At 40.4% G+C, this 24,397-nt stretch overlaps 1 protein-coding gene across 1 annotated transcript in view; it reads right to left on the bottom strand.

Annotated features, from left to right (window-relative positions):
* Positions 1-3,022: 3,022 nt before the first annotated feature.
* fgf22 (fibroblast growth factor 22) overlaps positions 3,023-24,397 on the bottom strand; it is a 34,980-nt gene continuing 13,605 nt past the window's right edge. Inside the window, exons 3-4 of the mRNA XM_058073346.2 lie at positions 7,229-7,332; positions 3,023-3,861 (exon numbers count right to left, since the gene is read on the bottom strand). Of these exons, the coding sequence (XP_057929329.2) occupies positions 3,667-3,861; positions 7,229-7,332 (299 nt within the window). The 3' untranslated portion in view covers positions 3,023-3,666. The remainder of the gene's footprint in view (positions 3,862-7,228; positions 7,333-24,397) is intronic.

Raw genomic sequence — 24,397 nt, 5'->3', positions numbered from 1 at the left:
AGGTTTGCCATTGATCTACGGTGGTCCTTTTTTCTTTCAGGGCCACTCAGTCTGAAAACCCCACTGGGTAAGAGCATACAGGGTCCACTCCAGAGCCCCCTAGGCCACCGAGAGACACACAACAGCCACAATTAGTCTCAGGAGCTGTAATGGCAATTCAATAAGCGCTTTAAACATCGTGCTTCGGTCCTGTCTGACGACCCACCCCACCCCCTACTCCCTGCAAAACCGCTACCCTCCACTTTCCTCTACATACATAAGATTTTTTTTTCATTCTTTCTTTCCCACCCACCACAGTTCTTTTCAACCGCTGTGAGAGAGAATGACCACACAGGGTTTCAAAGGTTCCACTTGTTGTCACTGAGGCAGCATGACTTGTGGCCCCTATAGATTTTGTCCATTCTATTACTTTTGCTTGCTTTTTATGAGGTTGTGAAGAGATGTAGCGCTCTTTGCAGATGTTTCCACTGAGTTCCCTGGTGCATTGGCATTAGACACTTTGGCAGCAGCGATCATGGTCTGATCAAGCAGAGACCGGACCCTTGTGTTTTTGACATCAATCCCGATATCCTTTCCATCCTTTCACTGATCCTTCAGGGACCTTCCATGTTGGTTTTGCCCCAAAGCGTCTTGTTTTGTCAGCACAATGATAATTGCAGCCCCTGTCACCTCTTTGGTGTGTCCAGTTTTTACATAGTTTAGGACATGAGAGGCTGATGAGCAGGCCAGTCCACCGTTCCTTTATAGTATGCATGGTTTATGGCTCAACACCGGCAAATTGACTTTCCTTACAAACATGACTGTGAATGACATTTGTGGAACCACATATGAGATTGTGGTCAAAATAGACTGGAAGACATGCTAGCATACATGTAATACAGACATCCTCAATGTTTTATAATCATGAGATCATTGGCTGGTGACTTACTGTGTAGGTAATTAGTTGTTAAGTCCCACCTACGCCTTTGTGTTAAAGTTTTTGCTGGTGTTTCAACCAGTCTCAAATTTGACAGATATTTGCTGGTTTGTCTCCTGAATGTGTGTGCGGGTAAACGTCATAAAGTCACAGTGGATGTTTTTGAGTGTTTTGAGCTGTGAGAGAAATTTAAAGTAAATCCAACTTATGGGGCTTAATAACAGCGCCACCATGCAGCATATTTGTTGGAAAAATAATTACAGAAGCAACACAGTAGGGGTTCATGTTTAGACAAATTTTCACCCTTTTGTCTGCAGCGGTTCAGAAGTAGAAGCTTCCACAAACAAGTACACACAGCCAGAAAATGTATAAAAAGATAGAAGGACATTAGGGGGAACAGCTGAATAGGACCCCCCATGCTGCTATCTGGAGTTGAACTACAGTGTGATGATGAGGATGATGATGATGATAATCAGGATGCGTCGCCCTCCTGGCCAGACGTGTCCCTCCCTGTCCCAGCGTTCTGGCATAAAGACGTGCTGAAAGCTTGGCCTTTATTCACAACCTCCCAACGGCCGCCATTCATCGCCCGCTCTCCTTTTCTACCGGCTGAAAAGACAGAGTGGCCTCCTGTGCCACTGGAGCGCTCGCCTGTGTCTAAATGACCTTGATGTCCCCCCGCGTAGATCATAAGCGCCGCCCCCGCTGGGATTCTTGTCATGATTATGATGATGATGGCGATGAGAAGAAGCAGGAGGAGGGAGGGATTATTGTAGAGAGCGCCGATGGAGATGTTAGCAACTGTCAGAGACTGTAGGCTTAAATGCTATTGTCATGTTTCACAGTGTCATAACAAACTGGAACCTCCATGGTAACAACACAGAAGTCGTGCAATTCAGAATTGGGCAGAAAATATGCCTCTAATGTTACTTCATAGTTCAAAGTGGGACGTCATTGAACAAAAAAGTGCTACCACCATTACTGGTACTTTGTTTTGTCGCTGTTTTTTGATTATATATCTAAAGAACGAGATTAAGATTAAGAAGAGTTTCGGCTAAAATGAAAGGAAAGGTATACAAAACTGTGGTGAGACCAGCCATGTTGTTTGGTCTAGAGACAGTGGAAAAGACAGGAAGCACAACTGGAGGTAGCAGAGATGAGGATGCTGAGGTTCTTATTGGGAGTGACTAGGATGGATAGGATCAGGAACGAGTACATCAGAGGGACATGTTAGAGGCCTTTGAGATAGTCAGAGAGGCCAGACTGAGATGGTTGGGACATGTCCAGAGGAGAGATAGTGAATATATTGGTAGAAGGATGCTGCGTTTAGAGCTGCCAGGTAGGAGGCGTAGAGGAAGACCAAAGAGGAGGTTTATGGATGTAGGGAAGGAGGACATGAGGGTAGTTGGTGTGAGAGAGACAGATGCAGAAGACAGGGTTGGATGGAGGCGGTTGATTTGCTGTGGTGCTGCTGAAGGGAAAAGCCCAAAGAGAAAGAAGAAGAAGAAGATTTAAAGAAACACATTAAGACGAATATATACAGGAAGTTACACAAAGTGAACAGAATCACATACAAAGCAGTAAAAAGTATAAGGTGAAATGATACTGAAATACTGATAGTGATGGGAACAGTTGTTTCACGACCCAAACAAATTCCATGTTTAACACCCCTGTACATTGTTTTAGTTCCACTTGTTCTTATTTTTTTCAAATGCATTTCCCGTTGTCACAGTTAATGGGATACTTCAGATTTTTTCACATAAAGTTGTACGACATTTCCATCTGCAGTGTAGTGCATCAACTGGGACCTCTCCCCTGTTGGTCCCGTGAGCAAAGTTCTGGACGTATTTTGGTGAAGAGAAATATAGTTCTGGTTAATTGCTGGTGGCACTTAAGTAAAGAGTTAAGTGCGTTCAAAAGAGTAATACATTTGAATTATAAAAATGCCCATTTGAAAAAAATGCTTATTTTGTATGTGATCCACTGTGGAACACATAGAGTACCTGAACAAGAGTTGGTTTTATTGTGGGTAACTTATTTTTACGGCTGTGTGACAATTAAGACTACAAACTATCTTGAATATATTAAATGTTTTATTAGGCTTGTCGTAGATCGGGAAAATGTTAGCAGGAACCTTTTTATTTAGTGTAGAAAATGCTTGTGAACTGGCTGCTACATCAGCCACATGGAGTGGAGCTAACAGTGCGGTCTCTATGGTGTGGTGGAAATGTTAGTTTTACTTTACATCCAGACACAATAAGAAGAAGCCATCTTGACGGTTGCATGCATAGGCTTTACATACAGCTCATCTAAAAAAGAAAGGCTAGTCATTGTCCATCTATTTCCACTGTGTTCTCATCACATGAAGACATGAAGTTGTCATTTGTTAATTGATGTCCTTTCACTAGAAGTCCCATATCCAAGGCGACGGTGAAGATAGGGATGATAGGTTCATCCCTGCGGGCTTCGATGCTTCCCTTCTTGTTGACTTTGAACTAAAAGCAGTCCATATGAAGCTTCTTTAAATGGGAGCTCCTGTTGAGTGTTCACACACACACACACACACACACACACAGCCTGAAGATACTACTGTCTTTACAGTCTTTAGAAAATAACTTAAAAGCACAAACTACCTCTACAAATACATGTCACAGATCTGATCCAATGTACATATATCTGACACGGTGCGAGAAACTGAGGATAAAAATAAACAAGGCCATCCGAGTCCGAGGAGGCTAAACACGGCCGAGCTAGGAGGGCAGCATCGGAAGGAAGTGAGTGGACGGGTGTCTCCGCCGAGCCTTGTGACCTCTCCGTGGCTTGCCCCGCCCATTGAGGGAGACGAACATCTGCCTGCCGCCGTGCTTCCAGCGGAGGGAGGCGTAGGTGTTATAGCCGTTCTCCTCGATGCGCTCCTTGAACTTACAGCTGGGGTTGTACTTGACCTGTGTGGAGACCGAACAAGGAGAAAAGGTGTTACAGACAAGTTTGGTTTGGCGGAGAACTGCTGCTCCCAAATTTGTGATCAAATTTTACTGTATGTTAGAAGTATCACTGTTTGCTTTGAAGTAGTCGCCCCTGACAATACCGTGGTTCCATTATCGCTCCCTTTTTCAGAAATTAATTAATAAATGGTAGGCTATTGTCAAAATTCCAAGTAATATGTAGTATTCTGCCCACTAGGCGGCAGTAATGACACAAAACATGGACACATTACTTTACTTTACATTACCTTACATTACATAACCACAACGCTAGCCATGGCATGTCCCACGACAGTTTTCCTCCCAATCCGTGTGGAAGTGGTAGGTTTTTGTCTTCTTAAGTTTAGAAGAAAAACATTTTAGGCTAACTGGTTAGTTCACTCACTAGCTTGCTTGCAAAGAACCATCACAAGGGCTCTAATAATATTAAAAAACATATTTGGAAAGTCCTAAGCAGGTTTTCTATGATCGAAGTATGAAAATATTCCATTTATTAGAATCCTATACCTGCACAGTGGAAATTCATTTATCGCAGTCAGGCATGGAACTCTGAAAATAAATCAACCCTTTCTTTCAAGACCTGTTTTTGGCAAACTATTTGAGGCCATTTAAACAAAAAAAATATGTTCTGTAGACAAAAAATACCGTCTTATATTTGGATTCTACAGTAATAGTAATTCACAACAGTATTCTACAGTACAGTAATTCACAACATTTTGGCACCCTTCCACAATAGTATGGTACCTACATATTGACGTTGTGGTACCAAATTGGGATTTCCACATCCTTAAGGTTCTACAATGTGACCAAAAGGCTTGTGCAACATGTTTTTTCTTTGGCTTTTTTGTAGTACTTCTTCCAAAAGAATGTTTCGAAGTAGAATAGCCCCATCCATCCATCCTTCCATCCATTTTTTCCCTTGCTTGTTCTAATTAGGGTCTCGAGTGCTCTGATTTCGGGCAAGAGGCGGGGTACAACCAGGACTGCTCGCCAGACAGGTCACATACAAACAACAATTATTCACACTTACATCCACACCTATGAACAATTTTGTATCTCCATGTAATTCAACCGTCCCCCTATCCCTTGTCATGCAATAGACCGTTCCATGCAACTTTGCATATGAAGCTGAGAGTGATGCCACGTTAACAGAATAAGAATAATCATTTGAGAATAAAACTTTTTGTCAGTGCAGTGCAAAGATGTGGAGGTCTCCAATGACTGGGTTGACTTGGGCCCCCCAAATGACTAAATATGCCCCAGGTCAAGAAGCCAGCCTGATATACAATTTATGATGGGTTATGCACTATCTAACCTAAGTCTGTAGAGTTAATACAGGTTTTAGATGGCAATATGACCCTGGCAATATTTCTACTGAAAAATGTGTTGAAAATTGCTTGAAACAAGTAAAATGGCCTTTTGGGTAGTAACATTGTTAGTTATGTATGTCAGCAGATCAGGTGCTTATTAGATATATTTATCGTATTGCATATTACTCACTTGGTCTTGGTTTCAGTTTTTGCAGCGTGAGAGCAACTCATTAGGGAAATGTTCCTTGTCAACACTGTCAGGCATGATTTTCCACTGATCTTCAAACTCTCTGGAATGTTTATGCGACGTCAAAACAAGAACCAATTGATTATTACTCTTTTTGCCTTCGAGAGGGCCGGGGAGTTCTGGGGTCAAATCCATATGGGTTTTTTTCAGTGTTGTAATTTTCTAATTGTTTTAATTTTTTTAAATATTGCTAAACTTTTCAAATTTTTTTATTTTGTGGTCTACTCTACAATAACATAGTTTTCCAAGTCAGATTACAGTAGTTGATCTTACAATCTGTCAATACATTTTGTATTAACTTGAGAGTTTGTTAAAATAGCAATGAAAAAACTAACCTGCCACCCATTTTAAACCCCCAACTTGGCAACGATTTAAAAAGAATACACATGTTGTATCTTTAAGTGGGACCTGACCCTGAGCTTTGTTAGTTTAGCGTGAAGATAAACAGATCTGTAAGGAAGCTAATGCAAGCAAAGCATAGCCACTCTTCCACGGGTGGTTAGCGCTCCTTATCAGATAGACACACATCCCTTCTTGTAGATTCCACCACCTTCCCTTTATCCATCAGGATGCGTTACTTTGACGCAGGTTGATTCTCATCACTGATTGCGTGATGTCTGGTTTTCCGGGGGAGGTAGACCGCACACCTCAGGTCACAAAGAGTCGGGAATACTTTTGAAATGCGCAGGACAAAAAGAAAGGGGATGGCACGCAAAGACTTTTAAAGGAGCCAGGTGTCTCTTTGTCAATGCTTGTGTCTGCTGTCTATTTTGACAGTATAGCATGCTACTGCAGCCAGGTGTTAGCGCCATGATGGATAGCAACACGCTGACCCTGTTTGAGGTAAATCTTGGAAAGTTTAACTTCTCCTACTTTTCCCTTTACTTCAGGGGTGTCCAAATGTTTTCCCGCAAAGGTCGCATAGAAAATGGATCCGGGGTCACTTTGATATCTTTACCTTACCTTTACCAATGCTAACAAAAACAAAAATACATCAAAACAAAAATAGAGGCCAATACATTAATATTTGTAATTTATGAAGCATATCATATTAGCCAATGTAACTCATTCAGCATGTCTGAAAGAAATAATAATTAATTTAAAAGAATTATTAATTTAACTAATAATGTAATTGTTTTTGGACAGTTTTAAAATCAAAGCTATGTGTAGATGTTGGATTGAAATTTTATAATTCACATTTTAAATTTATTTAAATTAATGAAAGTTAATTCAAAGTCGTGAATTTACGAGAATAAAGTTGTAAAATTACAAAAAAAAAGTAGCAAGATATATGACCTTTGGTCAAGGCCAAAAGTCAACCCTTTTCATAGTTGTCTTTGTCTCAGACAATCCCTGTTACGAGGCAGTATCGAAATAATCTGAGATTTTTAGATCAAAGTCGTAAATTTACAAGATAAATCTCATAAATCTATGTTACAGGCATTGCCTGAGACAGCTATGAAAAGGGGGGGACTTCTTATGTGACCTTTGGTCTTGAGCATTTGGATGGTGCAGGGTAAGGAAAGTGGAAATGAGAAGGGCTAAAGACTTGCAAATTCTAAATGCTTAACTGCTCTGTTTTACCATCACATTTGAAATGAAAGCTTGCCTGAAGTAGGAGAAAAGTTTCCTTTCTGAAAAACTAAGCTCTAGTTCTCCTCCGACACACATGACATGTAATATTCCGACTTTATTCTACTAATATTCCGCCTTTTTTCCCAATATGGCCCTAATTCTAACCAAAAACACGGTTGCCAGGTTTTATACGCACCGATCCGAAGAGCGTGCCTTTCTTGGACATGGCTAAGTACAGCCCGGTGCTGACAGATTTGATGGCAACAACTCCCACACTGACAGATCGTATTTCCATCAGACCTGCAAAATAAAGGGGGATAAAGAAGAACAAGAGTTAGCGTCTTCATCAAAAGCAGCTCAATCAATAGGATGCCAGATGCTTTGTGGTTAATACAAGAGAAAGCACACATGCACACAAAGCTTTTTATGCATGAGTTGAATTGGATCATATTGCAGAGAGGATTCCTGTAGAATTGTTTGCGTGTTTCTCTTTTGATTCCAGGTGGGACGCTCCATCAAGATCATAGTTGTTTACAACAACAACAACAAAAAATTTTGTCTGCTGGTCTCCCCAGCACTCCAAGAACAAGCTGGTAAGCTTTTGCAGGCTAATTGTTTCCTCAGGCATCGGCTTGCAAACAAGTGCCATGTGGTTTATGGTTCATCTGGCTTTTGTCTGCATGCTTTAAAAAATAATCATAAAATGTGCGTTACTTTTGTCACGGCAACAACAATGAGACGGGTGTCCAAACTGTGGACCCGGCAGCTTATTTTTTATTGGCCCTTGGTATTTATATGCTGTAAAATAACAGTATTAATAGATATTAGACTTATCCTGGTGGTGTAGTGGTGTGGATACATGCTGTTGCCTTTCGTGTGGTAGTGCAGGTTCAATTCTCAGCTGGGCGCCAACAACCAAGTGTTAGAGATGTCCAGTGCTGATTCCAAGGCAGTTGTGTCAGAAAAGGCATTCGATGCCAAAACTAAGGCAAACCACTGACCTGCCATGGATTGGTTGGTGCATCTCTAATGTACAAATTGTATCACCCACCTACATCCTCCAGTTTTAAAATGTGTGCATACTACAAAGGAATACACAGGACGTTATTTGAGTGTCACCATGTGCAGCATCACATGTTATAGGGGTTTACTTTTTTTTACATTTGTAACTAGTAAAAATGACATGTGCAACTTTCATTATCAATGGTTAACTTTTTTTACAATTGAATCACAGTTTCAAAGGAACTGATTATTTTATTTTCATTATTTCCGACTGGAAAATGTGTTATATCACTAAACCAAGCGTGTGGGAAGTCTTTCTTGTCATAATGGCTGATGTTCTATGCTGCTTATTTTCATTGCTATATCTTAGATTTGAGTACATATTATTTAAAAGGGGCCTATTAAGCCTTTTCCACTTTTCTGACCTATAAATGTAGTTAGAATGTGGTATTCTCGTGTTAAACGATACCAAATGAAGTTTGGGGGATTTGGAAGCGTGCCCTTAAAGAAGTTTGGAATGGCTCAAAATGCTCGGTTTCAAAAGGGGTGGTAAAACTGCCCCTTTGTGATGTCACAGAGGTGCGGACTTCCTTGCATGGTTCACTTTGGGTGTGTGACCAATCACAGAGGAGTGGGCATGCCTGGAGGTGGGCTGGTGGTGGGCTGTGGGTGGAATAAATTAAAACAGACCATTTTGGCAGGAAGCACAAATCGAAAGGAAATACATCTGGAATAGGTGCCGCTTCTGCAAAATCTAAAAGTTTTCTGTGTGGGTTATTGTGTGTATCTGCTCTATAGGAGACCATATGAACGGATTTCAGTTATTTCATCTTGTTTAGATTTCAGTTTTTGCAGTGCAGGATCACGTTCATTAGGGCAATGTTCCTTGTTCGCACAAATAGATATAAATTGAAAATATGGACAACTAATAGACTCCAGTTCACTAGTGACCCTAATGAGTGTAGGCTGTGTAGAAAATGGATGAATGGAGAGAGGTGTGTAACTATTGTCCCAACGACAATGGGGAGACTTTATCTGGTGACCCCGAGCTTTTATCCCCGGGCCCTCAATGGAAAAGAGCTAAACACTGCATGAAAAGATATCGCTTTAATCATCTTGGCAGTGAAGGAGTCGTAATAATAAAAAAAAGAATTGTGGATAGAACTGTTATTAGACATGTATTTACCACCTTATATACATGTATTTTACCACCTAATGTCATCCAAATGCAGCTAACATATCTTACACAGAATAAATAATTAAATCCAAATCGCCTTCCACATCAATGGTTCTGTGGGCAGAAGCATGAACAAAGTCAGCTACGGCAAAGTTCTGATGGTTTTATACATTTTGTAGATTTTAGTATTCATATCGGTTAACTTGCTTTACCACTTGTACAGTTCATAGTAGTAACGCTTGTTTAAAAGTATAGGGTAAAAGAGGACTTGGAAAAGAAAAATAATCATGTCAACAGATTTAGGCTATATTGTAATATTCTCAGAATAAACAAGTCTGAAAGTTGCTAGAATAAACTTTTAATCTTACAAGAAAAAATGCACATCTTGGAGGTCAGAATATTATGAGTAATATTCATGTTATGAGATTAACATTCTGAGAATTAAAATGTTGTAATATATTGAGCGTATAGAAGAATAAATACAGAGAACATAGTATATTACGAGAAAAAGTGAATATGAATGTGTGAATGTTCCAAACATAATGCATAATGTAATACAGCAAGAGGCATCATGTAACACAGACAGACATGAGAATAAACCAATTGCCAGATTTTTTTTTTCATACATATTCTGTAATATTACAGTAAGAAGTAATATTACAGGGGAAAAAAAGACAACAAGATAACATATCAAAAGAAAAATATTGTAAAAATATTGAATCTTAATTTCAAGAAAGAGTCATGATACACAGTATGCTTTGAGAATGTCATATTGTCATATTCTATGGAAATATTACCATTATAAGAATTAAGTTATAATGTTGTAATATTAGGAGAAAATATGTTAATGGAAAAATAATGTTATGATGATTATAATGTTGTGAATTTCAATGTATAGTAGAAGAATCAAGACAAAAAAAACTGATGGGAATACACTCATACGTGACTGTTATTAGAAAAAGTCATAATATTGTGAATAGTTGGCATTACAAGATGAAAAAGGTTGTAATATTACATGTAAAGAATTGTACTATTGAGATTTTTCGTGACAATAGTTGTACTCTGTAAGAATAAACTTGTTGTATTAATGGGGGAAAAGGTATGAGAATGTTATGAGAGTAAAGTTGAAGAATAATGTAGTAGTAGTTTTAATGTTATTAACTCATAATATTACAGAAAAGAGCTGTAATATGATGAGAACATTTTTTGAGGATAATGTCATAATGTTATGAATACAAACTGCTAATATTACAAGAAACATGTTTTAAGATAGCTAGCTAGACCAGTGTGCTGATACTCAGAAGCCATGCAAGCCACTTCCACCACCACAAGCATCTGCTTCTGCCATCACGGCTAACATTGAACCATCATGAATTGTTTTTCAGCCTGGAGAACATCACTTGTCATGCCTGCCAGGTGAGATCACGGCGGAGACACCAAGCTGTACAAAGGGTCAAAAGAAAAGACAAGGTAAACAAACACAAACTCCTGTTGAGTGTCTTTGGTCTCAGCTCTATCCAGCTGCAGGGGACCAGGGGAATGCCCCTCTTGGCTGTCCAGGTACACGGCCCACCACCAGCTGAACCCCCATCATTCCTCCACTCCCTCTGATCCTCAGAGGAATACTTTGATGGTAGCGCTCCTCTTTTTTTTTTTTTTTTTTTACGAGCTGTGTTTACAAACACCGGGTGTACTGTGGTGGCACCTGGAGCGTGCAAGCGACTCATAAGCAATTAGCCCAGACCCGGCTGGCCATTGGAGCACTGCAAGGATTTATGGGGGATTAGTCCAGGCCAATGAAAACCGCTGGTGCCTGAAAGTGGTGCCAGGAGTGATGGCCATTAGTTGCTGCTTTGACTTCCAGACACAGTAGGAGTGTTGGAGGCTTGTTTGTCACATACCACATGGAAAGAGGTCACTTTGGATTGAACTTTTAAATTACATTTAATGGACGTCAAAGGAACATTTAATGTTTTCTGCAGGTACTGTATTTTTAAGATGTGCTTCACTTAGATGCACAGTCGAAAACAACTACTATGCATTCCACCAGGTGCAATTAAACTGGAAATGAACTCAATTTCAGGTTTATCTATAAGGGCAAATTAAATGTTAATAATGAAGCTGTTAATAATAACTGTTCAAAGTAATCCAAGATGCTAGACACAATAATTATACATTTATTCTAGGGATGTACAATAATGTCGTTAATTAACCTGATATTAGGTGATATCAGTATCAAACATTGTCTGGGAAAGAAGAATTAACACCCTACTTTAGCAAGCAGCGCAACATCAGAGCTCATGATGACCTCACTAGCATTATTGAAATCGTGGATGGGTTAATATTCCACCTACCGTTCTTACTTATGGTGTCTTAAAGAAAGGTCTAAGACATCACACAGCAACCTAATTAGTAGATAACAACAGATATGACTGTACCAACAACTAATGCAGAATAACCAACAACAATGTGAGCCCTTTACAACAACACCAACTGTTGGGGGCTGTGAGATGTTTTCATTTCAATCCAGACCAACATGTAAATGTTTTATAGTACTCAACAATTTGACTCTTGAATACGCTTGTATGCTCTCCATTTTGTTTCATTTTTCTGGTTTCAGTTTCAAGTTGATGTTTGCTAAATACAAAAATGAAGCATCTTGAACCAGTCATGATGTGCTATATATATCACTATATTGACAATTACCATGGTACCCATTATGTCATTGTATGGTCATATCAACTCGTACTTCGGTACGTGACAAAAAATAACAAATAAAATAAACATTTATAAAATAAATACAAAAATAAAAATTATATTAGGAAAGCAGAAAGTGAACAAATGTAACAGTTACTGATTGTAAAAGTATCAGATGGAGGGGTAGGATTTAATATGCTTTGCTTCTTCCTACTCCTTTTGGACATGTGGAACTGTGAACTGATTATGTGATGCATGTTCAAATGAAATGATACTATTACCATTACCAAGTTCAGTCTGTACAGTACAGACAATTGAAAAAAATGTGCTGTCCCTTGGGGGGTATGACAGAAAATAATAAAGAAACAATTTTACTCAAGAAAAATATATGTGACACATCGGTACATTGGTACCGGTTGAGATCGAAATCGAAAATTTAGAGTTGGACATCCCTAATTTATTATTATATTGACATAGGACTTCAAATATAAGATTTTCTATAATGTTGGCTACTTGGAAATGCATCATTATGCTGTCATTATGCTGTCACACATTCATACCTATGGACAATCTGGAGTCACCAATTAACCTTGCATGTTTTTGGAATGCGGGAGGAAACCACATACTTAAACTACATACTTAAAACTTAAATAGTGTACTATACTAATATTATATTTGACAAGAATAAAACATTCCCAGTTAATTCAATATATCAGAATGTTTCCCTTTAGGCAATATAAATAATCTAACAATCATTGAAATAGTATGAATAATAGTTGTTATTATTGTTGATTATTTTAGTCATTAATATTATATTTAATATCAACATTGTAATTAAATACAAAATAAATAATCATTTGACAAGTTAGACAATTATACCAAATTTCCAATAAGTGAAAAGTTCAGAAGTTCCGTACAAAATTTCTCAAAAAAAAAGACATTTCTTGTAACACCTTTGGAACCATTATATTATATAAAATAACAATAACAGATTCCAATATAAGGTCTCGCTGCCCTTTGAATGACATTGAAGCTTCATGAGTAAAACCTTTTATAACATTGTCAAAATCGAAGAAAGAGACACGTTGTATGAAATACAATGACAATAAAGGCGATTCTGACAATTTTCTGGCCATGCAGAAATCTCAACAGACACAGAAAACCTGCAAGTGATGTGTGTTATTATAAATGAAACAGTCAACATAAAGTGTTTATTTTGCAGTAACCTTCTGCAGGTTTACGTCCGTGCTCATACTGTGTCTTTACGGGCCTGTCTCTTCCCATCATTTTATTAATCCTCTTTTTGAAGTGTGCTATGGGGGTAATTATAACCCCCAAAAACATGTTTAGTGCCTTATTCATTGGTATAAGTAAGAGAGAAGTGTCCTCCAGGTTGGACTTTGCACTGAGCGGCTTATACCATTTCTATTTCTAACAGTCCACAAGCTAAGCGCGCACATAATGCAAGTCTTTTAAATGATATCAAAAGAAGAAACACTGGAGTCCAATTAGCTGTTTGCTCTTTAGTTGCATGGGGGACTGAAGGGCCCTTCTCCAGCGTGTTCTGCTATGCAAGTATCAACTGATGGCCCCATTGAGCTGATGAAAAAAGGTGCTTCTGGCTTCCCACTTGCAATTGGGTAGATCTCTTAACCTTTGACATGTTTTGGCTGGGACTGTCAATAAGCTCAAGCTGCCATTACAAGCAAATCCTGCACTATACATGTCCAGTCAACTGTGGATTTGCCATTTATTTTCTCCTCTATGGGCACAGAAAAAGGTCCTTTTAAAAAAATTTAATACTCTTTCTTTTCCTTCCATCCCCCATTTTTTGGACGTTAGCCCATCGTCAGATCATTCAAGCCTTTTCTGACCTTGGAGGAAAAAAAAGCGAGTGAAACTCTCATGGGGTTCCTTCCCTTTTGTCCCCCTCATGCTATGAGGGGAGAAGGGTGGTGCAAAAGAGTACAGGGCGAAGGTGCAGGCTGCCCCCCCCCCACCCTCCGCCTCCCATGATAAGTCTTTGTCACTCACCTGAGAGGTAATTTGCAATAGTGTGGAAGAATAGAAAACAGTTACACACATTTTTCCGCTCTTTCCCTTTCTTATTTCTTTAATTTCTTGTGTCGCCCCCTTGAGCGGCCCGCCATGGCTCAGTGCTCGACCAGAGCCGAGCCTGGGAATCTGGGAGTTCCCGCTGTGCGCCTGTGCTTGATTGACACACCTTTTCAATTATTTCACAGTTTGCTCGCTTTTTAAAACCAAAGAGGGCCCTGTCGTTTTTTTTTTTCCTTCTGCTGCTGCCCTCCTTTTCAAAATACAAGCTTTTCATGTCGGGTCTGACCAGCACGTTTGATCTGCTGTGACCCCCTCCGAGGGTCTAGTACTAGCGGGCGAAAGTGGTCGCCTGTGTGTATCGTGGCACACAAAGGCGGCACGACTCCGTATTGCTTTAAACACCTTGAGAGATTACCATGGGAACAGGCGCGGCCGAGGAGGCCTGCACAGGTGGTGGTTAGAGATGGGAATTTTAAAGAATAGTACGCATGGCGCTCTGTTGTTACACAAGCATAATTTGTCAGTGGGTGTCCAAGTTGTCACAGAAATTAGTACACCAATGTTTATACATTGTGGTAAGCTACTACTTTCCTGCACTTCAGTTTGTGTCCGCCAACCTTTTCCTGACATTTTGTAGGATTTACAAACATCCCATAAGACTTAACCTGATCTTGGTCTCCTCTGAGTCTTGTTCTTGACATGGTCTTGGTTTATGTATTCTTTGACTCCAGGAAACATTCGCTTATGCAATTATTATTTCTCCCCAGAGTACCATTCATTTTGGGTTTAAGATCTTATGTCGGAGTGCTGCGTAAAATATTTTCCAGTACTTCCTGTGGTTTCTCTCATGACGCAGTGCAAGAATTTTTTTAATTTTTGTTTTAAGCAGACTGAGGTCTTAATATCACTGCAGCCAAATGATATGACACATTTATTCTTATTCATTTATGAACATATTTTCATGTGGTAACACAGCGATGACATTGTTCATGGCTGTGTGATTATGATTATCCACAAACTTAAGCATATGTTATCTAAAAACCTCAACATTTGTAGCATTTGAGGCTGATTTGGTAAAATGTCACCACCCAGCCTTCATATTGATTGTGAGCAGACAGATTAAGGCTGGTCTTGTGCTTTGGGAGTCTGATGTGTCGACAGTGGGGCATGTGATAGCAGGTCAGTTGTGATATTGTTGCTTTGTGATATGAAAACTGATCTCTATGTCCTGCAGAACAGTGGCGTCCCTTTACAGGAAACAAGTATGCTTAACCTAAATATGTGCCACCAAATGTAATTGTGTTGCTACCTTAATATATCACTTCTTAAGTGTGGAATATGCCAAAGTCCTGTCATACAAAGACAGTAGAGGTAAATTAGTCTTTGAGCAGGAGAAGTGAGTTGGACTCTACAAAACCTCATGAACTGTAAGCCATATGACATGTAAACTCATAAACTCTAGCGTGTTTCTCAGTTAATGTTGAAAATGTATGCAGTAATTTAACCTCAGTTTGCGTGCATTTTCCAGTTAGTGTAAAATATGCCGCATGTCTTATTAATACATTAGGTGAGCCCAACACAAAACACCTTTTTATCATTTTAGAATTGTAGTTTTCGACGCATAAAACAGTTCTAAATGCATGTAAATGAAGACTGAAAGGGATAAATGAACATTTGAGGTTACTTATACCTTCAATGAGGATGTGATTCTTGGTGTGACTGTTCATGATGGCTTTCGTGTTGATCTCCCTGACACACTGTGCCTTTGGGAACACTAACATCAGGTCTTCACTGAAGGTAGAAGTAACCTTAAATGTGTATTTATCCCTTTCATTCATATGCATTTGGAATTGTTTTATGCATTTAATTGTATAATTACAAAACTTTAAACAACTTGGTTTATGTTTTTTGTCTCTCTGCAACTGATTAATTGGATTTACATTATTTAAGAGTCAGACTCTGCAACGGATTAATGATGCTAACAAAGGATGCATTGCATTTTTTATCTAGGGGGCTTGATTGATAAAACTCTGAATGCATGTTATATTGTGGCATCGCATCCCTTAAAGCAATTAGATGTGGGCTCATTTTGCCAATCAAACAAAAAGTCAACATTTCCAGACAATCTTTAATTGATCAAACATAACCAAACAACTGCAATGATGTTTAAGAGTACGCTACAAGCCACTTTGGTCAATTTGAAGTGTGTATCAAACAATAACACAACTCCTGTTAAGACGAATACCAACTGTGGAGTCTGCTTTCAGCGTTTGAAAAACAGTAGCATATAGCATCTTAGCATGTCGCTTTGAGAGCTGGCTGTGTGCAATTTAATGAGTGTGTGTAACCGACTCTTTGTTAAAGAGCAGCTGTCGGTCTAGACCTCCTTTTATACTGTACCTGCCTTCCTTTCTTCACTCCTGTCTCCCATCTGCCAGACTCACATCTCCTTCCTCACTCTCTAGGAAACTGTCGGCCCTTCCTTCCCTCCCTCCCATTTGACCTCTGGACGTGCTTCACACCTATTGACTCGCTCCGGGTATGATTTATTAATTACCTAGCAACAGCTGCTATACAGATCCTACACTCTTCTGCAAGAACCCGAAACCGACACTGCCTGCACTTTTGGCCTCTGTTCACACTTGACAGGTTGGGTTAACACAAACGAACAGTGCTGACTTATGGCCAATTAGCTGCCCTGGTAAAGATGTTATGCTTGATGGCGGCCATCTATTTCAACCAAATTTACTCAAATTTTACAGATGTGCACCATTCAGTCCCCTTAAGGTGTGAACACGGTTTCCTGGTGATTAGGCCCAACCACATAAAGATACAGTGGGTAATTTGTAGAGTTGATTGTGTGCTGTGTGAGAAATTTAAGTTAATTCAATGTATGTGGATCACGTTTTGGGGGTCTGCATCACCATGTAGTGCACACACAGAAATGGTTGTTTTAAATAAAATTTCTTTACAAATATAACACCATGAACTATTTCAAATTTCCGGCAAGATGTCTTTTTACTTCCTGGTTTCTACGAAGATGCAGGCCGTGCCCTTAAATGCATTTCTGCCACCTTGTGGTCGTTTTTTTCAATGTAAAACTTCACCAAACATGCTCTCCTCTATTGTAGAGTTGCATCATCACCACTCGAAACAACGTAAAAACATATAAATACGTCTTTGGTAGTGAATGAGTTAAGAACACAATTGGACTCACACACTGTATTAAACGACAAGATGCATGCCATATTGTACGCCAACGGGATGACCAGATACTTGTAATAGTACCTGGCAGTACCTGGTTGTGCCAATGGACCAAGCGGCCAGTGTGATCCGGGGATATTTGTTCCCTTTAAACGGAACTCAGATTGTCTGGAAGTAACTTGACTCGGAAATCCCGGACAGTCAGGGGTCCTTCAGCTATGCGCTCATGTTTGCTTTAATTAAATCAAATCTGACAAAGGAAAGGCAAGGAAACAAGGACCAGGATTATTTGTGAACCTCATTTTTGCCTTTTTTCATCTTAGTACGTTTGAGCTTTCGCAGACATATAAACAGACTGTCACTATGGAAATGACACTGTGTATGCTCATCTGGCCGTGACTTTATACAATGGCGTCGTTACCCTTGAGGATGTACAGTAGGTGGCCTGCATGCACAGAGTCACCGAGACTTTGTATTATATATGATTATATGATAGTGGAGCTGGAACCTATCCCAGCTGTCGAGAGACGGGGTACACCCTGGACTGGTCGCCAGCCAATCACAGGGCACATATAGACAAACAACCATTCACACTCACATTCATACCTATGGACAATTTGGAGTCTAGCATGTTTTTGGAATGTGGGAGGAAGCCGGAGTCCCGGGAGAAAACCCACACATGCACAGGAAGAGCATGCAAACTCCACACAGAGATGGCCGAGGTCTCCTAGCTGTGAGGCCTGCGCGCTAACCACTAGACCATGCAGCCCTAGGTAGATACAGTCATGGAAAAAAACTATTAGACCCTCCTTGTTTTTTTTGTTCACTTTAATGCCTGATGATACCTGAATGAACCTGATGAGGTTATTAATGATGATAACCTTCATCATTCATAAGAGTTTAAGAGATGATATCTAGCAACTTCCATGGTTTTCTTAATTTTTCCAAAATCACTTATATTCTTCCATGAATAACTATAACATTGTACTTCTGATAAGTTATTCACTGTATCTTTTAATTTTACCAGGCATTAAAACTGACTAACCCCGCCTCTCGCCCGAAGACAGCTGGGATAGGCTCCAGCACTCCCGCGACCCTTGTGAGGAAAAAGCGGTAGAAAATAAATGAATGAATAAAACTGACTAAACTAATTGATCTAGTAATTATTTCCATGACTGTAGATACTGTATTTCTACAAGAAATTCACAATACAGATGTAATATTTTAAAATCAAGTGCAGCTATGTTGGTGCCAAATGATACAAAAAAACGTGCTGATTGTTATAAATCCCATGAGATTAAGTAAGGCAAATGCGAGTTGTTCTCAGTACAGGACCAAGCAGGGGTCAGGGGTGTGGTGGGGTTTGGTGCAGTGGTTTGAGGATGTGACAATCTTCTGGACAAATCCAAGGTCTTTAGAGCCTGTGAACACGACACATGGCGGGGATCTGCTGAAAGATGACTCCCGTCCCCTTGCGCCATCCGCAAGAGGTGACATTCTCCCACACATACACTCGAGGAGACCCGTCCTCCTCTTTCAGGACTCAGCCCCCCGCCCCCCGCCACCCTGTTAGTCCCCCACCACTACCACCAGCCTTTTTTGCTTGGGAGAAAGACTCCAGGGATTAGCCCGGGCCAGGTTCTTTCAAAGGCCATTAGAGCAAATTACAGGTATCCTGTTACCAGAGTGCTGGGACAGGCCAGGTGAGGGGCGCAGAGGCCACGCAGGAGAGCAGGGGTCAGCTTGGGACAAAAAGACAAGGCCACCCTGGGCCCCACTCTATCGGAGTGTCTGCCCAGCTTCACAAACTGCTAGGCCCGCATCCATGAATGGCTCACTTGATGGGACCTCAGAGACATTGTCTCACCACTGTAACTTTAGCCCTTTTTTCTCTTAGTAGCCCCCGACACACACATACACACACTTCCCGCTCCCTCCCAACCCTTTTTTCTTGTCTCCTGATTGATGTGGGCATGACTTTGCCAGGAAAACAGTATGTGAACAGCACCAACAGGGAATGGTGCAGGACAACACTGACCGGTCATTTTCTAGCTTTGGTACAGTAGTGTCAGAGCCATAACAGATCCAGGCTGGTGCCTGTTTGACAGTGCAACCTGACAGATTTACCACCTGACACTCACTTCCTGTTGTATTGAAAGCAATTCTCGCCATTCGACGTATATTTTATACGTCACTCCATATGCACTCCATATATGACATGCCTCTTATTGTCTGATAGTAGGATGGCATGTCGCTGTGTGAAAGGGCGATGTCCTGCATCCTGAGATCTGTGTGAAATGCATACAGTTAAATCTCTGAAGCGGCAACTTTATGGAAATTCTATGTAAAAGGGGCTTACAATACAAGCATTTTCAAAATCAGTTCTTCACCCTTCATAGAGCCTTATGCGTATACCGATTTTTTATTTTTTTTTTGCTTTTGAACAATTTTCTGCCTTTACTTGTCAGAGCTATATATAACCGTGGTGGGGAGGCACAGGTGTGATCACCAATTTTGTGTGATCTCTGTTGAAAAGGGCTTAACATTTGCAGGAGCCATTTACGCTTTGTTTGGGTTCAGTTCATCTGGTTTGTTATGGGGGTAATTGTGGAGTGCTATAATTGGTTGACCACTGGCGGCGCTATGGAGGTGTTGTATACTACTGTAGGTGTGGATGTGACAGGGCATGGATTAGGGTGATGGGAGGTCACATTCATGCACGCCATTGCACCACTTTCATACCGTCCATTTATACAACCTGCCATAACATTTGCCATTCTGGACATATAATTATTTTTTAAAAATGTGTATACAATAAACTTAATATTAACTCCGATCCTGAAATCCCCACACCCATAAGTGATTAGAACGAGATGTGACATTTATGCATTATTATAACACTCAGCAGCCCACCTTATTATTCCCCAAACTAATAATTTGTTAGTAAATATTATTCTGTTGCAGTTAATGAGGAGCAAACCGTGCAAAGAAGTTATATCCCTGGATAGGCCTTATTTATGTTTGATAACATTTGTGCAACCATGGCAGCATAAATGATTATGATAAAGGTCACCTGATTAGGAATCCGCCCTTCAAGACAGGCTATACAGTTTATATAGCATGCTAACAACCTACAAAGATCCAATACCAATACCGGGCCCGTTCAAAATTTCTGCAAAAATCTTTCTAGTTCTCTTCAAAATAATATTTTTTTAAATTGTCAAAAATCAAAATGTTCGCAGAAGATTATTATCTGGATCTGCACCAACATGTGATGAGTTCCCTCCACTATATAGTATGTGGTTATGGTTAGTTTTTACATTATTATTGAAATACAGCTGCTGTAAACGTTCTCCACCATCCCTTCGCAGTGAGTCACCATTTTCCATGTCATCCAGGCGGAAATCCCTGCGATAGTAACAGAAAATTGGGTGGAAGGCACAGAAGAAGAAAAACCAAACAAATGCCGGCTGTGGTGAAGTTAAACTCTAAGATGCGCCATACAACACATGGAAAGCACAACAAAGTCACCTTGTTCGCCACCACGTTCACAGAGAAATTGTATCTAGTTACACAAATACTGATTTTTCTATTCAAATGCTAAATATTGTATTACTAAATGATTGTGTCTTTTATTTCTAACATTGTCTTGCTGCTCAATTTTACCCAGGCCATTCTCTCAATATACTACACTAAATATTTACATTTGTTTTGCTTCTACTTAATACATTTGATCTACTTGAGAGGTATGAGAAGTTGCAAAATATCAATTAGAATTTCGACACAAATTTTCCTCATTTAGGTCAAGGATAAGCTGGAGCCTACCCCAGTTGAAAGCTGCCAAATGTAAACTATGCAATTGTTTTTTTTTGTACTTTGCCTCATCCATGAATGGTTGTCTATATGTGCTTTGCGATTGGCTGGCAACCAGTCCAGTTTGTACCCCGCCTTTTGTTTGAAGTTAGCTGGGATAGGCTCCAGTACACCCCCACGACCCTAATGAGGAGAAGCGGTATAGAAAATGGATGGATGATGCGCCATGTATCACATATCGTATTCTGAGGTACCCTACGCTTCCCAAGCCTTAATGTCATTGCGGAATTACATTAACCATCCATGCTCCAGAGCCCCAATGTAAGCCCTAATGGCAAACACACGTGTGCTGTCAATGTATCGCTATGCTGCAGCCATCATGAGACTGGTGATGTTGTTGATAAAAGTGGTAGAGATGGCCACAGGGAGTTCCGTATCCTGCCATTTTCTCTCTTTTTTTTTTAACAATCACACACACGCATTGACCACACACACCCGCTTCATGCTTTACCCTATCCCAACCGGTGGATGACAATCTTAGCGGAGGAGCTGCGGAAGTGTTTCATTAGCCAATTACCGCTATAGTAGATAAGACCCGTGTTCCCACAGTCCGCAGGGCCTGGGGTCAAATGTGACCAATTACCTACCCCCCCCTTCCATTTCATCCCCACCTCCCCTTGTAGGACAGATTATTCTGTCTGATTTACCCCCAGTCAGACTGGCTGACCCAGTGGTCCACAATCCACATCTGGAGAGGTCTGAGTGGGGTACGCTGGGGGGGTTGTCTGTTTGGAGGCTTACATTTTCACTCCTCATCAAGCACTAATTAGTGTCTGCACACACGCTGCATGTGTAGTATCCCTTATCCCAATGGTTCCCAAAAGATTTACAGAAATCTTTTACTTTGCAAGTACCACCACTGTTACTTCAGTTTAGTGTCACTGTATAACTTAGAATAATCAAATTTTCATGGGAGGTTTATTCTAACAGAAATATCTATTTTTTTATGTCTAGAATAAAATAGCATTATGCAAAGGATGTTATTGAGGAAAAAATACGTTGCATGTTCTCCCTGTGCGTGCGTGAGTTTTCTCCGGATACGCTGTTTTCCTTCCACATTCCAAAAACATGCTAGGTTAATTGGTGACTCCAAATTGTCCATAGGTATGAATGTGAGTGTGAATGGTTGTTTGTCTATATGTGCCCTGTGATTGGCTGGCGACCAGTCCAGGGTGTACCCCGCCTCTTGCCTAAAGTCAGCTGGGATAGGCTCTAGCATACCCCTGCACCCCAGTGAGGATAAGTGACATAGAAAATGGATGGATGGAAAAATAATTATTTGATCACAAAACAGTCACCAGATGAGGGATTTTGGTTCACTCCTCTTTCCAAATCCTGTAGGTCTTGAGGCTGTTGCTTGATAGCTCCCTCCATAGATTTCCAATGGGATTAACTTCAGGAAACTGGCAACTCCATGATCTTAATATGTTTGTTTTTCAGCCACTTCTTTGTGGCCTTGGCCATGATCCATGTATGACCCATATTCAATTTTCAGGCTGAGGCCAGGAGGTTCTCATTCTCGATTCTTCGGTGCTTCACAGGCACATTACTGGTCTGTGTGGGTCAGAATGCTTGCTGATTTGTAGAGGATCATACCTAAATTACCTTATATCTTTTTAAGCAGGTAAACTTACAAAATCAGCAATCATTATACAAAAAAGATCTTTAATATTATTTAGCTGGTGTTCCTCAGTACGACTAAATGGAGCATGCGAACCACTACTGGATTTTTTGCCACAGTTTGAGAATCAATCCTTTCACCAAAGATGTGATTGTATTTAACTTCCAGCATGCTGTCCCTCTGGTGATCAAAACGTAAATTTACAAGCGTGTAGGGGGACTCCACCAGGAAAGGTAAAACTAGCAGGCAACCTGAGGGGGAAGGGGGGCACTGGGGGGCAATGAAACTGATGGATAGCGGAGGTGAAAAAGGTTAAACAAGAGTGTGTGCCTGTGTGGTACCAATCTTCCTGCCTAAGGAGGCCTTTTCTTTAATCAAGGCATGGGGGGAGACAGCAAGAGCAAAGTGCCCTCCAAATCATGCATCACATCCATAACAAGCCAACGGCCCGCCTATCAAAGGCTTTTACAGATAGTTACAAGCAGAGCGCCTTTGTGACTCACAACTTCTGCAGTTTCCTGCACTTTGCTTCCCTGGGAATAGTGGCCGGGATGGTGGAATCCACATTAGTCTGAGGTCATTCCCTCCCCGTGCCACTAAATTGCAGAAAGCTGGCGCACTGCTGCTGCATCTGTGGTTGGTTTAAGCTGAACGTCCAAAGCCAAACTCAAGCATGGAAGACAATTGGGCGATGACAAAAAAATGTTTATTCTGTTGTAAACTGCAATGACTTGATGTCATTATCTACTGCAATGCTTCTCAAACTCTTTCCACCCAGTACCACCTCAAAAATATTTTACATTGCAAGTACCACTGTTTTTGCTACTGCTTTATGTTTTTGCTTTGACTACAATATGTGGCTTGTACGTAAACATGCACAGATTATTGTTCTATGTTAGAGAGCAAGAACACACTTGATTCATGCAACATTATATGTTGCATGGTTTTGAGGTGTATTTGTTGCTACCTAAGGTGAAATGCTTAAGGTAACAGGTCGCGGCGTCACAAAACACCCAGCTCACGAGACAACACGATACACAAGATTGGACTCAAAGTTACTAGCACTAACGTCAGTCAAGTGTATTGGTGGCAGCACCTCACTCTGAATGTTTTGCACTGCTAATGACTCTGTTACTCTACACGACTGGTACTGGTTTAAAACCCCATTGCTACACAGATCTTCTTTAAACTTCCAGGGCAGGGACTATATTTTAAACCAAATCAAATGAGTCCAGATTGATTTTGAGGTTTGTCACTCACATTTCTCACAATTTTCAAACTAATCTTCTTCAGCCTTTCATTGCTAAAGTGCCGATTGATTTTTAAATGTACTGTATTTATTTGGAATGTATTTGGAATCAAAGCTGGTCCTTGTCACATTATTGTCAAACTATTTTAAGTGATATTCAAGGTTACATGGCAAGAACACCAATGACTTTGACTTTGAACCACAATTTGTACCAATAACCTGAGATCTATCCACTTATCTTACCAAGTTTACTATTTTCTTAATTGTGTCAATCATGTCAGCTCCTATTTATTGTGCAGTATTTACTTCCACCTGCAGCCAGCCTCAAGCGTCGGTGTGTGACTCTCAGGTGTGTTCCAGTGAGCGAGCACAGACCTGACTGACACTGTGCCCTCGCCGTAGCCGACATTTCCATTATTATTCAAATGAGACGGGCACACAGGCGAGGTGACAGAGGGCGCCCAAACAAAGTCAGGAGTCTTGT

Source organism: Doryrhamphus excisus, linkage group LG4, assembly GCF_037039965.1.
Source record: "Doryrhamphus excisus strain RoL-2023G ecotype Guam linkage group LG4, RoL_Dexc_Guam_v1.1, whole genome shotgun sequence".
Classification (NCBI taxonomy): domain Eukaryota; kingdom Metazoa; phylum Chordata; class Actinopteri; order Syngnathiformes; family Syngnathidae; genus Doryrhamphus; species Doryrhamphus excisus.
This window is presented reverse-complemented; position numbering and strand designations above follow the sequence as displayed.